At 40.5% G+C, this 22,780-nt stretch overlaps 1 protein-coding gene across 1 annotated transcript; it reads right to left on the bottom strand.

The window, feature by feature from the left end:
• Nucleotides 1–1,442: 1,442 nt before the first annotated feature.
• On the bottom strand, nucleotides 1,443–12,335 carry LOC143272511 (C-type lectin domain family 4 member A-like). Its single transcript, XM_076567912.1, has 7 exons — nucleotides 12,087–12,335; nucleotides 11,095–11,336; nucleotides 9,853–9,969; nucleotides 6,613–6,714; nucleotides 4,145–4,290; nucleotides 3,129–3,241; nucleotides 1,443–1,960 (listed from the first exon to the last, which is right to left on the bottom strand). The coding sequence occupies exons 2-7, from the start codon at nucleotides 11,114–11,116 to the stop codon at nucleotides 1,819–1,821; spliced, it is 642 nt and encodes a 213-aa protein (XP_076424027.1). The 5' UTR covers nucleotides 11,117–11,336; nucleotides 12,087–12,335; the 3' UTR covers nucleotides 1,443–1,818.
• Between the last annotated feature and the right edge of the window lie 10,445 nt (nucleotides 12,336–22,780).

Raw genomic sequence — 22,780 nt, 5'->3', positions numbered from 1 at the left:
GATAAAAATCATTGAAGCTCACCCTGGCAGGGAAGTGATGTAGAAGACAGAGTTCACTCTCTTATCAAACAAACACTCACACCTATATAATGAACCCTGGTAAATCTCTGAGCATCAGAGCTCAGATGAGTGCCCCCTGATTGTCTTATTCTGTATAATGCCAATCATTAACATTCTGGAAAATGATGCACATGTGGGGTCAATGGAAGTTAACTATTTAGGACCCTCCCTGACCTCATCTGGTATGTCCCTCCCATTTCTGCTGTGTATCTTTCTACATAACAAATCTATAATCTTAATAGAGCAGAATAATTACTTCAGTGTGTCATCCTGCAACTTATAAATCCGCAGTTATCATGGGATCCCGGGACACGGCAGACAGATGACTTGAAGTAATGGCATCCTTGGGAACTCCTGAACTTGAAGCTTGAGTCTGAAATGAGGGAAGTCTCGTCAAGGCAAGGCTTGAACTTGTAGAACAATTTAATTCGTAAATGAAAGGTTTGCAGCTATGGATAACCAGAACAGCCATAAGAAACATTTCGAGAATGGCTGAGGAAATAAAGGCAATGTCACGTACCATATCAGAAAAGAAATGTTAAGTATTTTCTAAGAGTGATAATGGTATAGTTTTTTGTGCAATGACAATTTCAGATGGTATATACTGAAATATTGACTTTAGTCTTATGCATCAAACTAACTCTCAAATGCCCTATCAAATAACATGTGCATATGTATGCATATACACACATATATATCAAATTATCAAATAGTCAACAATCATTACTATAGATGGTAGTTATATGAGTATTGATATTACCAAAGTCAACTTCTGTCTCAAAATATTTGTGACAAGAAGTTGAAAAGGCTTCTAAAGTGTTAAGCAGCATACAGGCTCCATGGGATATGTGAGTCACTTCACGTCCATCCACAGGGAAGAGGCTGCCCATAATGTGACATGCACCAACCGGAGACACCAAAAATCATGGGGGTGCCAGTAGAAGGTTGGCTATCATCTTCTTAAACTGCTGTTGATGAAGATAACCCAGCCCAGGATCAGCCACCATTAGAGGCCCACATCAGCCTCATGGCACCCATAGTACCTGACACACTAGCCATGGGGACCAAGATCCTGAAAGGTTCCTAATAGTGCAGGTATTGGGGGACATGAGAAAATGCTGAAGGAAGGGCACAAACTGCCAGAGAAAATGTGAGTAAGCACTGAGGATCAAAGTGACAATAGGTAACAATGTCACCCTGTCTGTCTGAATTTGCTTAAGAAGATTTTAAATGTTCTAACACCACACACACACACACACACACACACACACACACACACAGAGAGAGAGAGAGAGTGAACTAGGTTAGGTAATAGAGGGTGTTGTTAACCTGACTGTGGTATTCACTGCCCAATGCATTTACATATCAAATCAAGACAATGTAATGTAAATATACATGATTTATTTGTCAATTATACATCAATAAATTCAAAGACAGAAGAACATAGAGAAATTGGTAGTTGGTCCACACCATAAAATTCTATCATCAAATGAGACTTTAGGAATCCAAGAATGGACATAGAGGCTGGAGTGCTTCCACATATGCACAAAGGATCCTGTAGAGTCTCTGGTATATGGGGAATTCTCATTATATAAAGAGTAAAGGATGAATAAATAACTATATATGAGGACCAGTATTATCATATGGATAACTGTTGGCTGCCTGCCTAAATTTCTAAATTTCCACAAGAAGATCTTTCCAGGTGTCTGTGTAATGCTGGATAAAAATGCAAGCCCATGTCTATGGAGAATGCTTGATTCATAGGTATATTTTCTTCATCTGACAAACTGACTTCTGTTCATCACTGCAAGGGACGTCATTCCAGCCCCAACCAGAATGTCGATGATTTATTATAACACATTGTTCATTGTCACTGCTGGGGTCACCTGAGTGCCAGAACCTGGAACGGAGAAAAGAGCATCAGGGTGTTTCCCACAGTGATGCCGGGAAAGAGAAAACAAGAGTAAGCAAGCCTGGGGATGCGGTGGGAATTTGTGGAAAGCAGATTCAGGTGTGTACAAACCAACCGGTCTCCACCACCCATGTCTGACGTGTCCCTGGAAAACAGGGTCCACTGCACTCAATATTCTCTTAACTTGTTACCTAACTGTTCTCTCAGAACACATCAGAGAGATTAATTCATCCCTAGATCTTGGTATCCGGGACTGTCATTCCATGTGCTTATTTATTGCTGAAAAGGTCTCTCCATAGTCTCATGTTTTAATAATTTTTTTTTCCATTTTACAACTCTTATTTTAGAAACTGAAAAATTATTTAAAATATCTAGATAATCTACGTATTTCTATCATCTGGGACAAGAAATCTTCAATTCCTACTTTTCTTCTCTGAAGACTGAGAATAAGAATAACATTACTACCTATATCTCACAACAGAAATCAGGATAGAATATGGGAACATACTAAGATATTAGAGTTTTTAAATAATTATATGAATATAACACATAACAATATCAGAATGTGGGCTTTTGATTATGAAAAATAATTAGTGATGGTCTTGACATTAATTTTTATTATAAATATGTTAATGAAAGTTGGAGAGATAGCTCAGAAATTAAATGTGCTTGTGCTTTTCCAAAAAATGTGAGAGATCTGTTCCAAGCACACATATTGGCACATTCATACCACAAGTGACCCTAGACCCAGGGAATCCAACAACTTCTCCTGGGCACCATGAGCACCAACATACACATGGCACACACTCACAGAGAGACACAGATATACACACAAACAAAAATAAATTAAATCCTATTGTTAAATATATAGAGAGACTGAAAGCATAATGAAACCCACCATGGTGTAGCACCTTGGTTGGGTGCCCTGGGTACTTATCATGCTACACTCTTCAAACTCAGTTTCCTCATCTCTCCTGGAGTATCAGTGACATGTGTCTCACAGGACTCCTTGATGAGGAAATGGGGATAAAGTAACTCCATCCCCAGCACTCACACCAGGGGTGAGCTCTTTTAGTTTCATAACCAACAGCTGGAACACCCTAAAGTCTTCTCATGCTACAGGACCCAGGACTCCTCTAGGTAACTCTGGACTCACGTGGCACTTTCATTGTATGGTGTCTGATCAACCCAGCGCCACTGTCGGTGACCTGGATCCGAAAGCCCAATATAATAAGCAGCTTTAGGATCCAGGATCTTGGTGATTAAATCCTAAGAGGAAAGAAAAATACAGCATTCAGCCTGGATGGGGTGCTTCTTTTTCTGTTATAGAATTTTTATAAGATCTTTTGAAAATTATTTTAACTATACAAAATTATAGGTCCAAAATGATGCACCTATGCAAATACATAATAATCAAATCCTAGTTCATTTCTCTAGGCCTTAAATAGTTCTCAAATTATAGATAAATACACAATAATTATACTTTTAGAGGTACACTGTGACACTTTGACTGACTTTTTTCTGGTCACACAGAGATGAGAAGACAAAGAAAGGATCAAGGAACAGAAGAGCCACCCCCACCCCCAGGAGTGCCATCTTCTCTGGCTGACCAGGACACAAAGTCATCACTCAGAGACCTGATTTCCATGACACTGGAAACAATCTCTGTCCATGATCATAATGAATTCTCATCTCAGACTCACTCCCCTCTTTTCTTCCCCAACACCATTCTTGAATGTTGTGCATGAGAGAATTTAGCAGATTTAAGCATTCTCCATTCACAACCTCAGATATTTCATTTCTGATGGTTGGCTGTGACTCTCCTGATTCGATCCCCTTTCCCTAGTCAGCTCTGCGCCCTCCTCTGTTAGGCAGCGGGTACTACAGGAAGCATTAGAATACTGTAATCACACACTGCTCTTTCAAGCAGAAACATTTCATCCTTCCCTCCACCTCAGAGGTTGCATTTCTGTTGCTATGGTTCCTTGTGGGTTGTTCAGCTTCACTGAGGCAGGGGCAAGGTGTAGCATGCCAAGGCTGAAGCAATCTTTCCAGCTTCCTGATGGAAAGCCTTCTGCCACATCAGCAACACCCATGTCAACAAAACTCCCTCCTAATAAAAAGAGGCAGACAGCAGGCCAGGCCCAGGCCCCACTCTCTCCCAGGATGCACCTGCTCTTCCTGGCTGTGGATCACCATCAGATGAGCACCCATTCTGGAGCACTTCTCCTCACTCTCTCTCCAAGATGCCGCATCAGTGGAAGTGAAGTAGCAGTGGGAACTAAATGGCTTCCAATCCTTTGGGCAACAGCTCCACACTTTGGGGGAAGAAGGAAATGTAAGTGCAATGTCATAGAGTCATTTTAAAAGCTGCTTGATGTGGAGATCACATGGAAGCTGGGACTCTGGACTCTCTGTCAGGTGCCAAGAAACCCCAGTCTACCGCTGTCAACACCAATGTCAGGGCCCCTTTATCCTAACGGGTTGCTGTCAGGAAAACTGAGTGTATAGAACCCTCAGATGCCCAAGACATAATGCAAAACATTCTGGGTTTCCAAAGAATAGAACTCATCATACCAAGAACCAGAAGTTCTCATATTACATAAATATATACATATTTACACATGAAAACAATAGATGCCACTAACCAAGGCAGCAAAATTTCAGAGTTAGCAGACATTTTTAATTAGTGATGATAAAAGTGCTAGTCAATGTATTATAACAAGCAAGATAATTAATTATAGGTTTAATCTAAAAACTTTAATACCCATGAAATTTTTATTTTCAGGATGGAAATAAAAAGATTCTGGAAAAGGTTTTAAAAATATGTAAACCAACTCTGTGAGTTCAAGGCCAGCCTGGGCTACAGAGCAAGATGGAAGACAGGCACCAAAACTACATAGAGAAACCCTAACTCAGAAAAATATATATATATGTAAACCATGAACAGAAAAAGATGTAAAGAGCTGAATGGAAATTTTATATCTGAAACACCTATTTTAAGTATTCCAGGATGTTAATTACATCTTGAAGGCAACAGAGATATCAGTGAACCCTCAAGGAAAAAAAAGTGAAATGAAACAAAAAAATAAAGTCTCATGTAATAACCCTAAATATCTACAAATGAATGAAGTCCTCATAGAAATTCCAAGATTCTTCATAAGATAAATGAACAAAACAATCTCAAAATTTATAAAGAGAGCACAAAAAAAACTGGATAGCCAAAGCAACCATGAAGAAAAAAGAATGATGTTGGAGGCATCTCCAAACCTGACTTCAGGCTACGCTATAGAGCATGATACCACAACAAAAGTACACACATTGATCAATGAACACAAAAGAGAACCACAAACATGAACACACACAGTTACAGCCACCGGACTTTTCACTAGAAATACATATCGGAGGAAGACAGGCTCTTCAACAAACTGTGCTGAGAAAACTAGGTACCGATGTGCAGAAGAATGAAGCTAGATCCATAGCCATTCTGTGTAAAAATTGACTCTAAAATAGAGTCTAAATGGATTAAACACCTTACTTTGAGGTTTGGAACCCTGAAGTTGTTACAAAAAAAGTAAAGACAACATTTCAAGATGTGGGCATAGGCAAGGACTCCCTGAATAGGACTACAGGCTTCCTTACAGCAAAGAATATAGTGAGCAAAGAGAGAGAGATCTGCTGAGAAAGGCAGGAACCCCAGACAAGCTCAAATGGTCTAAAGAAACAAGTGTTTCCAAAAGGTCTCTTGTCAAAGACAATAAACAAACTGTGCCTATTTAGGGCCAGATGGTGTATTCCAAAGACATCTCAATTACAGGTGTCAGAGACAGTCGAGAATCTTTACTTACTCGGGGGCAAACTGATGGATAGCGTTAAGCACTTCCCTCTCTTTCCTAAACCTAAACAATACACATTCATCTATCCACCTTCCAACTTAGTTTACTAGAAAAACAAATTCTCTATTGAAATCTTGAATAAATTACACTTTGTAGACACTGAAACTGAGAAAAACACAAGAACATACACAGACCAGCATAAGAACACTCACAAACACACACACACACACACACACACACACACACTTATGAAAACACTTGAGGGACTACAGAAATAGCTCAGTGGTTAAGAGTGTGTACTGCTCTCACAGAGGACTTGAGTTCAGTTCCCAGCACCCAGAGCCTCTGACTCACAACCACATCTAACTCCAGCTCCAGGGATCTGACCCCCTCTTCTGCCTCTGCAGACACTGCACTCACCTACACCAACCCACACACAGGCACGTGCATATATACGTGTATTAATTAAAAATGAAATCTTAAACACACACCATTGAGCATGACTCCCTGGAGATGCTCACATTCACACCAGCAGATTTGCTTTATTCTTACTGGAGCTCCTTTCTGTTTATAATAAAATTGTACTCAGTCCAGTATTACTTCTCCCTCTCTGAAACTCTTCTTTGTTGACACTAGGCTGCCACACAATTCCAATTATGCCTGATGGGAGACCTCTAAAAAGGACTCCACAGGCAGCTGGTACAGAGTGTGTGGTATGAAGTCATGTTCCCATAGTGCCCATTGCTGATGGAGCTACCCCAGAATCTTGTTGGAAATGCTGATTTTAAGCACATTAAGTTTTACCTTTCAAGAGTGAATGCTGTTTTGTACAATTCAACTCAGTGTAATTCAGTTCTTTTATGATTTCTTTTTCATCAAGAAGCTGAGAATATTTTTTAGACAAAGCTGTAAAACAGAATAAAAACAATTCATTTTCCTGGTAGTGCTAAGACTTGACTTTTAACTTTCACTTTCTTACATTCTTTGTAGAAACAAAATGTATAAATGTCCAATTACCCAAGTAGTTAGAGCCAGCCTGCGGATGATTCCCCATCACCACAGAGTGTGATGGCTTTGGCTCCAGCACTTGGGAATTAGAATAAGATATAGAAAAAGAATCAGGTCATCCTTACTATACAAGTTAGTAGAGTTGGTTGGTTGGTTTTACTAGTTAGTTGGTTGGCTTAGTTAGTTGATTACTTAGTTAGTTCATTGCTAGTCTGGGCTACATGAGACCCTACCACAATAAAGACAATTTTCCACCGGGCGCTGGTGTTGCACGCCTTTAATACCATCACTCAGGAGGCAGAGCCAGGCGGATCTCTGTGAGTTCGAGTCCAGCCTGGGCTACCAAGTGAGTTCCAGGAAAGGCGCAAAGCTACACAGAGAAACTCTGTCTCAAAAAAACAAAACAAAAAAACAAAACACAAAAAACAAAAAAAAGACAATTTTCCATTACTCCACAGTCAAGATTACACTACTCCTAGTGATTTATGACCACAGCTATCTTCGGGAAGAGCTGGAAGGACAGGACAGATCCATGACCCTGGGGACTCTTCAACATTTCATGGAGGGTAAAATAAAGACTACATCTTAGGTGATAAGTTCTATTCAGTATGTGAGCACCCCAGGAAATGAGGTGAGAGATGAGCTAATCCAGAGCAGTTCCAGGTTACCTGAGCACGGAAATAAAAGCCTGACACTGATCAAAAGGTCTTTGTTTTCATCCTCTTCTTTCCTGTATCTCCTTCCACCCCAGCTGGCTCTGACTTCCCAGTGTCCCCACACTTTCACGGTGTTCCTAACTTAAAACTAACTCACCTTTCCTAGAGAAATTGTCTTTCTTCTCTTCCTCATCTCCCACTTGTTCCTGGAGTCTCTAGATTCTGGCTTTCGCTTCTGCTCATTTACCAAACATTCCTGAACTAGATGTCAATGGCTCCTCATGACCACTGATCAGTCATCTTCCTGTGGGACTTCTCACATGACCCTGCCCACTTCTCTTCCTCCTTAACTGTTGGGAGACAGTGGCTCCCTCTGGTTTTGCCTGGTCCTGTTTGCTGCTGTTTCCTGTCTTTCCTACCTTTTTCCTTCTACACCCACCTCTCTTAAAACGGAACATTGCACTCAGTTCCTTCTGCATCTCTCTTTCTCCTCCAAATTCCTCTTCCTTAGTGATATTCATTGTCCTTGGTTGTTGGGGTGGGGGTGGGGAGTAGAAGTGGTTGTTTTGTTTTTCAGTCTATTTTGTTATCTGCTGCCTATAAGCAAAGGAATTCTAAAATGTACACCTCTTCCCTAAAACATGTTAGTATGCATCAACTAAACTGTGCATCTGAGATTTAGGTGAACAAACAAAATTAAATCATCATATTCCAACCCAAACCTCCTGCTCATCTTCCTCTTCAAATTACTTCATGAGTGCTAACTGTGTGAAGTCAGAATATTAAAGTCATACCTCACTCCTCTGTGTCCCCTATTCTCAGCTATCCATATTGACCAAAAAGTTACCTCCTTTTGTCCAAGTTATCTCCTCTCCTGAGCATCACTCACATGATCCTTGGATCAAAACCCTAGTGCTGCTCAGATGGATTCTGAATTAGTGTCCTAATTTCTCCTTCCCTTCGTTTTCACACTCTGTAAGAGCACACTTCTCTAAGTCAGTTTTCATTTTATCATGGCCTGCTTCAGATTCTTCAGTGAATCTCCATGACTGTGGCATATTTGAAACACTGGACACACTCCTTATCCTTCCCCATGTGAACATTCATTTAGACTATGCCTTTGCAGTTCCCTACTAAAGAAACTGGTCTGTGTCTACTTCACCTCATCTGAGCTGCCTTTAAGAGTGCTTTGGCCACTAAAATACACAAAGGGAAATGTGTGTGCTCCATGTTGGGCTTGGCTTACTGCCACCATCCATCCTGAAAGTCTGAAGTTGCCATGGGAAGCTGGGTTGTCTGTTACTGATGCAGACTGCATGAGAATGAGTAAGTTCACCTAGGACCATGGGTATCTCCCAAAAGAGACCAGTCTCTGTGAAACCACCAAGCAAGAATAAATAAATAGTTCAATTAACCTACTAAGTTTTAAGTTGGTTAATGGTTCAGCAAGAGCTACTAAATAAAATAACATTAGAGGGGATACCTGTGTGATATAGTATGAGCTATATTGTGATCTAGGTCCAGTTTTGTCTGCTCCCTACAGTTTCATGCTTAGTTCTCCATGTAGCACTATACATGACAGTAATGTGTACTTATATTTGCCCATATTTTCCATGCCCCCACATGTCTAGGACATTGCTGGCACACACAGGTCTAGGTGTCATCTGCTCCAAGCTTTTCTTAGCCCCCTGTGCTTACTCCTTACTTCTCACCTGCACAGCATTTCCCATGCAATTTGATAAGCACTGCTTCACTTGACTGTTCTCTACATTTCCTGAGACTGGGGACTGTTGATCTTTTTGGACTCTCTGATATGTGGCCTAATATATAGTAAATGGATATTATTAATTATTGAATGAATGAATGAATGAATGAATAAACATCTACATAAAATATATTTTATGCTTTTTCTTTTTCATAAATTTGAATGCCAATCCATAGAGAAATCCAGTATTTTCTAAATAGCTTCCAGGTCTCACATGATCTGGAACAAAAATAAATGATTAGAAGGAACTCCACAGGAGCACTGTCCCTGGAATAGCTCTGGTCACCTTCTCCATCACCCTGATCATTCAAAAATATAAATGTTTGTATATCCAATGGATCTGGCTTCTAAATACTGCTGAGGAAATACAGATTCATCCTCAGTACTGGAACCTAACACAGATGCCCCAGGATTTTACTCTGTGACACCAACAAACACATACTTGCTTCTCCAGTGAGACTGAATGACTTTTACAGAAGAGTTATTCTGAAACAGAGAGAAATTCACAATGTCATCCATCTCTCCAGAGAGTGTCTGTCTCGGGCTTCTGGGTCACCATTTGTCCAATGAGTCCCTTTCCTTCTCTGTATTTAATTCTTTCAGGGGTATACTTACTGATCAGAGCAACTAAGCATAAGATTTTCAATAGCAGTAAAAATATTATGATTGAGATGAGGAGCAATTTGGAGAATCTGTGACAACTTTCATGAGTCCTGGTCTTCTTTTGAGGAGCTAAAAGACAAACCAAATTCATGTCTTCAGTTCTGTTCCTATTTCCTCTTCTTTCTCCTATTTTACTCTTTGTGCATGATAAACAATAAAAACATGATGTTTGAAATAATAGGAAAATATAATTGAAATAATTATATTCCTTATATATTATATTTATATACTATATACATAATGTATACATTATATAATTTATGTTAATTATAAAAACATTACAATGTACATAAAATCATTCATTCCTGACATTGAGAATGATTGTTCTCAGTCTTTTGGTATGTATCTTTCCTAAAGTTTAAAGCTTTTACATATAAAATATGTGTTTTCCATAATTAGAACACCATCAATACCACTTAGTGACCATCATTTTCTTTGACATTGCATCATGATTTTTTTCCATTATATTTTTATGTTCTCTTTTGAGACAGTGACTGGTATGTACCCCAAGTTGACTCCAATTCATTTTGTAGTCCAAGCAGGCCTCAAACTCACAGCAACCCCCCTGTCTCTAACTCCTGAGTTTTGTGATTACAGGCTTGTGCCAGCACAACTGGATGGTAATTTTTCTGTATTATCATGTCTTCTTTATTAGTTTTATTATGATTGCATAGTATTCCATTATATACTTTTAAAGCTTCCAGCTTGCTTCCAACTTCAAATATGCAATACTCAAGAAGTCACATTTTATGATAAAGTCACCACATTTTCAGTCACCACTTCTAAGAGTTACAATACTTCCCAACCATGGATGAGGTCCTGGGTTCTGTCCCCATCACAGGAGGGAGAGAGCAAAAGAAGATACTCAACACCTGAATGCCAACAGACTATGACATGTCACCAGACAGAGGGGAAATCAGTATGTAATGGTTTAGCTTTGAAACAATTTGTTACACATGTATATATCTGTTTATATGTAAAAAGGATACCATAACATGGGTGGTGGGATTTTCTCTAGATGGCAAAAGACAACACCTTCTCTTCTCCATTGTACAATCCCACAACCTTTCACATCTGTCTACAGGCAACACACTTGGTTGACGCTCCAGTGACCCAGAGGCATGGCCAGTGACTAAGATCATCTTTGTCCTTTACACCATCACTCACTAAGAGCAGCAGAAAATGTTTTCTTACCTGGAGGAGAGTCTGCATCCATGTCTGTGGAATCAAGTTTATTCCTGAGGTTCTTATTAATATAAATGTTTTCTGAAAACGTGTTGAGAACCTGCCCTCACAAAGTGTATGTCATCCCTTCTTTAAAATAGATCCTGAATGAGAAATAAATGTGGCAGCAAATTGTCCCGATACCAGCTAGGGATGAGAGGGAGTAACAGACAGCTGCCCTGAGCATACATCATGTGGTCCACTCCCCTGACCTGCAAAAGGAGAATCATAGATGGAGAACGCACCCAGGATCTGTATACAGTCATAGAGATACCAAGAACTCAATGGGGGAGAGAAAAAAACAGGAAGGAATGGAAAAGAGGAACCAGGCCGTTAGAGAAGTCAAACTCCTCACAGAGTTGAGATTCTGACACTCGGTCTGAGCTGACCTCTACAATAAAGCCTCCATTTCCGTCTTGTGCTGTAATTCCTACTCCCACAACCTGAAGAGTTGCCTCATGGCCTACCTGAGGCTTTAACACCACACTCAGTCGCCCCCATGGACAGAAGAGTTCTTCAACACAAAGACACCTAGTACACACCCTAGACTGTCCCATCTCATGGAGTCAGTGTCTTCACCCTGCTCAGTCTCTTGAACACTGGTCAGCACTAACTTACTGCATGGACACTCTCCTAAACCTGCCTGTGCTCTGACACCCAGTTCTTCCTCACCCCAGCAAGGACTTCCTCGATCTCTTGAAAGTCACTGAGTTCCCACCTGTGTTTTCCACTCCCACACTCTGGACCTTGCCTGGTCCCTGGAACCCACACCTGATTTACACTCTGCAAAAAAGGTCACCTCAGCCGGCTGAGTCTCCGGATCCCACCTGACTTGGAGCTAACATTGTGCACTTGGGCCCACCCTCACCTGTAGATGTAACCAACCGTCTTATTAAATAAGAAACACAGAACCAATGTAAAAGAGAAAGCCAAGAGATCAGAGGTCAGAGCTAAAATCTCACCCTTCTTCCTGCGGTGGTCCTAGCTTCCCGAAAGAGAGCTATTTCCCTGTGTGTAAGTCGTTTCATAGTCATTCTGCCTTCTCATTGGTTGTAAACCCAAACACGTGACTGCCTCATCACTGTCTGTATGTACAGCCCCCCAGGTCTTAAAGGCATATGTCTCCAATGCTGGCTGTATCCCTGAACACACAAAGATCTATGGGATTAAAGGCGTGTGCCACCACCGCCACACTCTGTCTATGGCTCTAATAGCTCTGGCCCCCAGGCAACTTTATTTATTAACATACAATCAAAATCACATTTCAGTACAATTAGAATACCACCACACTCACCTCTTCCAAGTGCTGAGGTGTCACACCAGGCTGTCCTTGAGGACCCTCTACTCACTCACTCATTCAGGGTTCTGACTTCCCACAAGAAGGGGCCTCACATGGATGCCTTCTCCCCCTGCTTCAGCTCAGAGGCTCTGCACCTGCCCACTCTCAGACACAGCTGACCTTGTCACCTCTCAGGCTCTGAAGTCTCACATCAGGCTGCTGCTTGTGGACTTACTCCCCATTCAAGACACATTTCCCGTCACTGCTCAGGACCAATTCAGCTGTCAAGCCATGCCTCTGCACAGACAGATCATTGCTTCCCCCCACCCCACCCTACCATGGACACCTACCCTGCCTTGTTCTGTATAATACTTTACTCAAAATTGCATTATTTAGTAAGGAAAAGGAATATTGTATTTTTAAAGGATACAAGAAGAACAAGACAATTAGTAGTTCTCCATATGTGGTTCAGGGACCCAGTGATTCATGCACACACATCCTCCCAACTGTAACCACTTATTCCAGAGTCTATCATTCAAACTCAGTTTACAAAATTGAGTTCTAAAGTTACCTCTCTCTCCCTCAGGTAAAAACCACAATGTGTATGAACTATACCATGTCATCAACAATTCCAGGACCTAACTGGCTTACAACACCAAACACTTATTTCTCAATCACATTTTATTTGTGCTTAGGGTTTAGCTAAGGCTAATTCTGCTTGGATTCTTCCATGCATTTCCTCATTTTTGGAGCCAAGACCACAGAGTAGTTAAGCATGAAATATACTCCTCTATTCTAATGTGACATTCAAGGCTAGTGATATGGCTAAGCAGGTATGGGTGTTTGCTACCAAGCCTGATCACCCAACTTCAATCCCTGAATGTGCTAAGAGAAACACACACACACACACACACACACACACACACACACACACACACACACACAAATGATGTAGTGGTCATTAAAAAGTCACTCTTATATTACTAGTCAATGGCAGTCACTTGCACAAACCTATAAATAGATAGAAAGACAGACACCCTACATGGTAGGTCCCACAGGAAAATGTGTCAAGAGCATCAAAGTTTAATCCTTCCACAGAGAATTATGCAAACACACTTGATCTATTATGCAGACCACTTCCAATCACTTTACATTATCTAGCTAAAGGATTGCTAATAGCATCCTCAAAAATGTGGTATAAACAGCAAAACAAACAATTAGCAAGGTGGAGAGATAGCTTACAGGATAGGTTAAAAAAAAAATCTTTCCCAACAGGACTCATGAACTGAGCAAAGAATTCTCAAAGGAATAAATACAGATGGCCAATGGATACCTAAAAATGTGTTCAAAATACTTAGCCTTAAAGGAAATAAAAATATAAACAGTTTTGAGATTCTATTTTGCACCAGTCAAAATGAAGTGGAGACATAAGAATCCCTGGAAGAATATTAGACGTGTAGCCAAAGGATTATCAATTATTCTAAAAGGACAATTGCTCAACTATGTTCATAGCAGTGTTATTCCTAATAGCCAGAACCTGGAAACAACCTAGAGACAGGTTTTCTCTCATGATAGGGTTTGGTATAACTTGGGCTTGTGCATTCTTTAACAACCACTGTGAGTCCTATATTCAGGTGTCCTGCTCTGTCCAAAATACACTGTTTCCTTATAGTCATCTATCTCATTTGGCTCTTAAACTTTCTGTTCCCTCTTCCACAATGTTCCTTGAGCTTTGTATGGAAGGAAGTTGTGGTATATATGTCTGTAGCTAGAAGTTGTCCTATGTCCCGCCTGGTCCACAGCTGCTCAGACCCAAGTAAACACACAGAGGCTTATATTAATTAAAACTGCTCAGCCATTAGCTCAGGCCTAGCACTGACTATCTCATAGCATTTAAACTCAGTCCACTTCTGTTAATCTATATGTTACCACATGTTCTGTGGCTTAACCTGTGTGCCATTACATGCTGCTCCCTGAATGGCAGGCTGGCATCTCCTGACTCAGCCTTCCTGGTCCCAGAATTCTCCTTGTCTGCTTATCCACGCTATACTTCCTGCCTGGCTACTGGCCAATCAGCATTTTAATAAACCAGTGTACAAAAACATTATCCCACAGCATTCCCCCCTTCAATTTAAATAAAAAGGAAAGTTTTAACTTTAACATAGTAAAATTATATATAACAAAACAGTTATCAAACAAGAATTACAGTTACAATATCTAGTCTATTTATAATTGGCAAATTCAAAGAAAATATTCTATTTATCCTATATTTGGGAGTCTAAGGTTTCATATCTAACTTATCTTTCATCATAACTAAGGAAAATTATAACTATATAGTCTTCAACTACATCAAAGACCTGAGAAGAATATAATATTACCTAATTAAAGGGAATGGATAGGTATAGGATATTAAAGTAGATTATTATTTATACTAGTAAACTAATTTAGTAAAATATCAGCCTTAGATAAATTGCACTGTTATGGATTCTTGTATATTGATACAAATGTAAACTATGTTTATATTCTTATTCCAGATAATTTGTATATTGATACAAATACAGAACCATATTTGTTGTAATGTACATATATTTCTACTCTTATTTGAAATGTTTTCTATATTGACACAAATATAAAATTATATTTGTTATCCTGTATGTGTGTTCTACCTCTACTTAGGATATTTGGTATATTGATATATATTTAGGATTATTGTCATATTGCATATTGTTCTATATATTTCCACCTCTGCTTTAGTTATTTTGTGTATTGTCACAATTTTGAAGTCATTGTTCTTTTACTGTACATTTGCTTACAGACTGTTTACCCTGTTTATGTGAGGTCTTAGTCCTTAGGTTATCTAGGTAGATAAGACTTATAGTCACTTATGTTGGTCATCTCTATAGTTATGTTAGTTAGGTTCTCCAGACTTACAGAAACATATGTCAGATAGATAAGTAATCATCAAAAGTTTATAAACCTGAAGAATATGTCATTTAAATGTTTCTTATTGCTCCTGGCAACACTGATCTGATCCCAAGACAATGTTGGGCTTCTGAGACATTTCCATTTGAAAGTTTGTCTTCATCTTGGTACAAAATGGCCTAATGGGCAAAGACCTGCCCTTGACTCAACTGCTGACAGTAAAATGGTCTGACAGGTACTCTAGGCCTATAGCCAACTTGAATGCACCAGCAATGCTGAGTAACTTTAGGTGACTGTCCAGGCTACCAGCTGTCTCTGTCTACTCTCACAAGACTGAAAAGTTGCTTGCATCCTTCTCCCGTTTCTCAAGTATTATATTCTTTCTCAGGTCTTTGATAGGATTAAAGACTAACTGTTATAGTTACAATCTTTTTGTATCTTAGCTAGAACATATTAAGTTTAGGTTCTTTAGGATAGGACACCTTTTGGAATAGTCTTTGTAACATGCCATTTACCTATGCTCCAGACTTCTCTGGATTTTAGTATGTGTCTCTTGTTTGATATTGTTCATGTTGGTTGTAGTTCCATCTTGTCTAAGTCATTATCCCTTATTCCTCATGGACAATATTAGACCATCATTCCTATTGTGAATAGTTTTGTATTAGCTTAGAATTTTCTTATTTGGACAAAAGGGGGGATGTAGCGGGTAGCTTTACCAGCTTTGACTTGGAAGTTCTACCCCCAGTGAGGCTTCCGGTAACTGTCACCCCTACCTAAGACCCGAGATCTAGATGTGCCGGTTCTCTTGGATCCTGGTGATCCTGGGTGTTGGATGGTAGACCAAGCAGAGTACCCCCGAGAACACTGCTGGACTGCACTGCACCTCTCCCGGAACTTGTAAACCATCCATTTACGTGTTGTAAGTTACCCCAAAATAAACCTCCCTTCTAACTACATGGAGTTGCCTTAATAAATCCCCCATTACATGTCCCATTTAGGGGTGAACATTCTGCTTATTCACTGTACCTTGGCCAGTTGTGGGTCTCTGTATTAATCATCATCTACAGCAAACTAAAGCTTCTCAGGAGAGGGCTGATACATTGATTCAGGTTTAATGGTAAGTCTTTAAGAGCCAGTATATTATGTCCCTTTAGCTAAATAATAGTAATAGATTCTCCCCTATAGCCTATGATCACTCTAGTCACAGGTTCTTAGCCCAATAATGGTTTCAGATGTGTGCTTCATCTTATGGAGCTAAATTTAAATTTAATCAGAAAGTTGTTGGTTGCTGTCATGATGTTGCAGCCACTATCCAGCAGTGGGTAGGTCTTGCCAAGTCAAATCATACTTGTAGCACCCAGGGTTCAGAGCTGGATAAGATTGATGAATCCTTTTCTTCTCTGGTAGCATGGACAGCACCTTCCAGCACTATGATAGCTAGACAACAGAGATGAATGCTTCCAGCTTCATTCATTTGCCTGAAAATTTCATAATTTCATCTTTCTGAATAACTGAATAATATTCTATTGCATACATATACATTTCATTATTCATTCATCAGCTGATGGACATCTAGGCCTTTTTCTCCTGGCTATTGTGAGCAGAGCATCAATGAACATGGATGAGCATGTGTCTCTAGATTAGGATACGGAGTCCTTTGGGTGAATGCCCAAGAGAGGTATAGCTTGATCTTGTGGCAGACACTATTTTTAACTTTCTGAGGAACTCCACACTGATATTTACAGTTGTTACTCCAGTTTGCACTCCTGCTGGCAATCAATAAGTGTTCCCATTTCCCACATCCAGCTCAGCATTTGTTGCTGCTGGGTTTCATTGTTGTTGTTAGTTTTTGTCTTACATTAATCACTCTGACTAGGGTGAGAAAAAAAATCTCCAAGAATTTTTAAATTGTGTGGGTAAGGATTTTTCTTCAGTTGTTTTCTTTCTTTTTATTGAGTTGTTCATTTTCTTTCCTTTGCGGGAGTACTTTCCTTTTTCTAAAGCTCTTTGTCTATTCTAGATAGTAACTCTCTATCAGATATACAGCTGGTATTGAATTCTTTCTGATTCCACTGACAGCCTTTGCTGTTCAGAAGCCCTTAGTTTAATGAGATCCCACTTATTAACTGTTTGTCTTAATTTCTGATCTATTGAAGTTCTGTTCAAAGTCTTTCCCTGGGCCATTGAAGTCAAGCCTATCCCCTACTTTCTGCCCCATCAGATTCAGGGTCTGAAATATTATGTGAAGGTTCTTGATCCATTTGAATTTGAGTAAGTCTGAGCAAACATTTCTTAGACTCCAGTAACAGAAAAGGAAAGCCTGGCTCAGCTCCTCACACAGATTTTTTTTTCCAGAGAAGTAGGTCTAGGAACTAAGACACTCAACAGTGCCACTGTCCTAGCCTTCCCTTGGAGGCTTGTCCTTTCCCCTGGGTTTGTTCTAGCAAGTGTCAGGGCAAAAACAGGACATCATCTGCACTTAAACAAAAATTCTGAATATTTCAGCCAGATGTAGCAGCACACACACACACACACACACACATACACACACACACACACACACACCCTGGAAATAGCTACTGTGGGGAAGCAAGGGCTCCATGCCCTGGAACTGTGGGAATTGTCTAAGAAAGGCAGGAATAAAACAGTACTCTGTTGCCCCAGTGTGGTTTAAATTACAAACCACAGGTCTCTCCTCTCCTGACACCTCTGCTCCACTTGTGAACCAAAAGCGACACTTGTTTCCATTACTTAGGTAGCACCTGACCCAGCACTCAAGACCAAAGCAGGACTATCATGATATTAAGGGGTGTTTGGTACATTAGAAACCGTTCAAATTTGTAGAAATAGAAGGTGATTGGATGACCTTTGTAGAATCTTAGTTCGATAGATGTAATACAATTAAAATCTTGTTTCAGTTGAAGGGGTTGATGAATTACCCAAACCATGGAGCTAAAAGAAATAGCCGATTCAGTGTTTCTTACAGGACCATTCATTGACCTGGACTCACCTGGAGAGTTTTTAGTTTACTATCACCCTGCAAACACAGACCTTATTTTATTTTGTGACCTATCTGTGTATTTAAAAGTGCTCTGAGGAAAATTAAAGAGTACATAAAGTACAAAATAGCATGAAGCTGCCAGCACTGAGTACTGGGGCTATGCTGCAGTTCAAGTTCACTCTACTGTGCAGTCAGGAGCTTAATGAAGGGGACCTTTCTGCCTCCTCCACCCCGTCTCTGTGGTAGAAACAATAATGGGGAAAGTTCACTTTAAACAAAGTAAAAGTCCCCCCGATGTCAGGCGATGATGGCCCACACCTTTAATCCAAGTACTTGGGAAAGACATCTCTGAGTTCGAGTCCAGACTGCTATACAGAGCAAGTTCTGGGACAGCCAGGTCTCCACAGAAACCTTGTCTAAGGAAGAAAATAAAAAAGTCCCCCCAGAATTATTGTGCACCTTCTTCTCTGGGAAGTGAACTTGTAAATCTGAAACACATGAAACTGAAACCTGCATAGAAAGAACTTGAGTTTGATTGTGGTCAGGAAATGAGCAGCTAATGAAAGGCACAGCTGCAGGAACTCTGGGGTCACACTGGGATGGCCATGTGTAGATAAGATCCCACTTCTGTGTGGAATCTTCACAAGTAAATCTCACAGGATAAAGTCAAGAGCAATTTCAAGGAACTGAGTGTTGGGAGAAATAGGATGATGATGGTGAACTGAAAATTCAGATCCAAGAGAAGTTCTGGAGACCAGTGTGCACCGTGGTGACAACAGTCAATAGTATTACAGCGTGACAGGAATTTGTTTAGGAAGACCTTATGTGTTCTTTCTGCACAAACACAAATAAATGGCCACTGCCTTCAGTAATGCATAACTAGCTTGTTAAGTTAGCTAACCTGTAATCATTTCCTAGTATATGCATACATCAGATCAGCACATCGATATCTTAAGCATACAGAAGTTTATTTGTCAGTTATACATCAACAAAGCCAAAGAGGAAAGACAAACAGCAGATGGGGGCAGAAGCACAGCATCCAATCAATAAGTAAAACCTTAGCATCAGACAGACCTTAGCAGAGAGACACAAGTGCTTTCTGTGTGTGCACAAAAGGCTCTCTAGCATAGTGGCTGGCAAGGAGAAAATGCTTCTTTTAAGAATGAGAAAATGGATGAATGAGGACAAATGTGAGCCACTGTTCTCATAAATGGAAGAGTCTCTAACCCAGCTACATAAAATTCTACAGACATCGAGAATTTACTAGAGTCCGGATGCAGTGTCAAATGCCTTTAATCCCAGCACTCAGGAAGGAAAGGCAGAAGGATCTTTGTATGAGACCAGCCTGGTCTATATAGTGAGTTCTAGGACAGCCAGAACTACACAGTGAGACCCTGACTCCAGAGAGAGAGAGAGAGAGAAATTACTAAGACCCTGGACTACTAATACAATACCAAGCACCTATGTTTGATCCCTAGCTATCTCCATAATTATGGATTTCACTCCAACCATGCTACGTGTCCATAGAGAATGTTTGATTCATAAGACAGCTGCATCATCTCACAAACTGACTATAATAACTATCATAAGAGACTTCACTTTGCCCCATCCTTTAACTTTAGGGTGATAATTTGCACAACACAAAATGCCTTCTTGCCCCCTGTTCCTCTGATTGCCAGAATCTGAAAAAGAAAAGTGAGGGTAATTCTCAAAAAAAATTACTTTGAAAAGGGATAGAGGCAATAGGGGTCTGAAAGCTGTGAGTGAAGTTTGTGGGAATCAAGGTCATGTGTGCCCAAGTTACCCCTCCCCCACTACGCATGCAGCTTCTCCTCCACTTGAATCTCTGGCTTTCCCTTGAAAACTGAGTCCACCATATACCCACGGAATGCTCAAGCATACCACAAAGATACATGTTCACCTATGTTCATAGCAGCACTATTTGTAATAGCCAGAACCTGGAAACAACCTAGATGACGGTCAACTGAAGAATGGAATAAGAAAATCTGGTACATATACACAATGGAGTACTACTCAGCAGAGAAAAACAATGACAGCATGAGGTTTGCAGGCAAATAGATGGAACTAGAAAATATCATCCTGAATGAGGTAACCCAAACCCAGAAGGACAAACATGGTATGTACTCACTCATATGTGGATACTAGATATAAAGCAAAGGACAATCAGACTGCAACCCACAAAACTAGGAAGGCTACAAAGCAGGGGGGACCCTAGGATGACTGTGGCTTTTAATAAGTTTCAGTTTTACTCAATTACTGGGCAAGCCTCAGTGAAACATTTCACTATTAGGATAAGAATTTATACTGTACAAAGCCAATAATAGAAAAAAATAAATAAATAAAACTGAAAAAAAACTCAGCCCACCGTACATTATTGTATTATGTAATATGCAGGCAAGTATCCCAAAGGCTCACCTCTATTTGATCATTCCTACACCCTTTCTAAGACTTTCTTATCGGATGAAAATGTTTCACATCAGTACTATGGTGGATAGTTTTATCCTTTTCTAAATAACATTTTTATTTACTCTTTAAGAACTTAATACAACATGTTTTGATCATAGTCTTTCCTGTCACCACTTCTTCTGGATTTTCTCCAAACTTCCTACCCACCGACTTCGTGTTTATTTTCTCTCATTAAAAGAACAAAAAACATGGAGTCCATTTGTGTTTGTCAACTGCTCCTGAGCATGGGGCCTGCCCTAGAGTGTGGTTGATGTACCTAGTGACACTCCACTAGGGAAAGCTGGTTTTCCCTCTTCCAGAAGCTATCAATTGGGAAGAACATCTCTGTTAGGGGTGAGACTCTGTGCCCACGTCCCCTCCTCCATGCTGGGAGTTGGTCTGGCTTGAGCTTGTGCAGGTCTAATGTATGCTGTCACAATCTCTGTGAGCTCATGTGTGCATCTGCCCTTCTTAATGGGATGATTTAGAACCTGAGGAACTTACTAAAATATACACACCTCTTATTTATTATACCTTGGGCAAGTCATTTAATTTCTGGTATTCTCAGTTCCATATCTTAAAATTTGGGACTACAGTACTATGGTAATAAGTTGTCACATCACACACTTGTATGAGAGATGAGGGATTTCCCACTGGGATATACCACATGAGAATGAGAAACCACGGAATCACTCGAATCACATACAGAGATACAATATCTTAAAACAAGAAGATAAAAATTGTAGCATTCAACCCTACTCAGCACGATATACAAATACTATAAAGAGGGAACTCAGAGGGGGAAGGAAAGAAATAGGAAGGAGGGGAGAAAAGGAACCATACAGTTAGAGAACTCTGTCCTAAGACACTCTGCACCAAACATAAATTCATGTGCTTCTGTATGCAAACGTGGTTTCAGACGAACTGGACAACGTGAGCAAACACTTAAGGCACGACAACATCCATTTTGACTGCACAGCCAAGTTCTGACACCACATTCTAGAGGACCATTGGCCCCTCACCATTGTGTGGGCTCCCACTTCCCACTCAGCTGCCTCCAGCAGGTGGGAAGGCAAAGCTCACATCCAGGTCCTTCTGAAGCTGCTCCTCTGAGCTCTCTGCTTCCCACTGTCTTCAAACTCACTCATGGGCTCTCTCCACTCACTGGGCCACTGACCACATCCTGACACAGCTCTGGTTAGCAGCTGTGGGAGGAGGCTGTCTCTCTCCTCATGCCTCTCTTCCCTTGATCTCTGCACTGCTCAGCACAAGCCTTGAATCTTTTGGGTTCACAGCACTGTTGTTGGGAACAGTTGGGAGAATTAATGGATCACAATATACCAGAGGGGAACTTAAACTAGCTGCTAATAATGGGATCATTTGGGTTCCTCCTGCAGACGTCTTCCAGCTCACACCCACATGCTCAGCCTCCAACTCTTCCGAACACTTCCCTTCTTGAAATCTCCCCTGACTACTCCCATTCAGACACATAATAAGCAAACAGCACATGTTTTGCTGCCTTGAGGTCCAGCCTCCAGCAGCACAGAGCCTAAGGAACCAGTGGACCTGGACTTTTTTATCTGAGAGAGTAAAACCTAACTGTCTCAGGCCTTCTAGAGGGGAACACACACACACACACACACACACACACACACACACACGCACACGCACACGCACACGCACATGCACACACACACACACACACACACACACACACACACACACATTTTTCTTGTTTCTAGGTTTTCTCTTACTTTTGTTTCCAAACATCCTGAAAACCGAGGGTTCACACTATTACCCCATTTTAATGTAATGCCACCACGGGTCTCAATTCTTTCCCAAATTTCAGCATTTCTACCTACTTCTGTGAATGAAAAAATCTGTGTTCATTATCTCTATGGAAAGCTCTCAAGTGACAATCTCTTGGATGCTGCCCATCATCCTCCCACGTCCTCCACTAAGCTGCCTGTCTCTCCAGGATGGGCTCC

The sequence above is a fragment of the Peromyscus maniculatus genome, chromosome 3, assembly GCF_049852395.1.
Source record: "Peromyscus maniculatus bairdii isolate BWxNUB_F1_BW_parent chromosome 3, HU_Pman_BW_mat_3.1, whole genome shotgun sequence".
Taxonomy (NCBI): Eukaryota; Metazoa; Chordata; class Mammalia; order Rodentia; family Cricetidae; genus Peromyscus; species Peromyscus maniculatus.
Note: the sequence above shows the minus strand (reverse complement) of the source record. Positions and strands in the feature narration are given on the sequence as shown.

Excerpts from the sequence above, each read along its gene's own strand:
- LOC143272511 (XM_076567912.1), bottom strand. The coding sequence starts at position 11,116 with ATGGATGCAGACTCTCCTCCAG. Across the intron at positions 4,291-6,612 it reads ACAGCATTCACTCTTGAAAG|TGTGGAGCTGTTGCCCAAAG; the intron begins GTAAAACTTAAT and ends CTTCCCCCAAAG. Across the intron at positions 1,961-3,128 it reads CCATACAATGAAAGTGCCAC|GTTCTGGCACTCAGGTGACC; the intron begins GTGAGTCCAGAG and ends TCTCCGTTCCAG.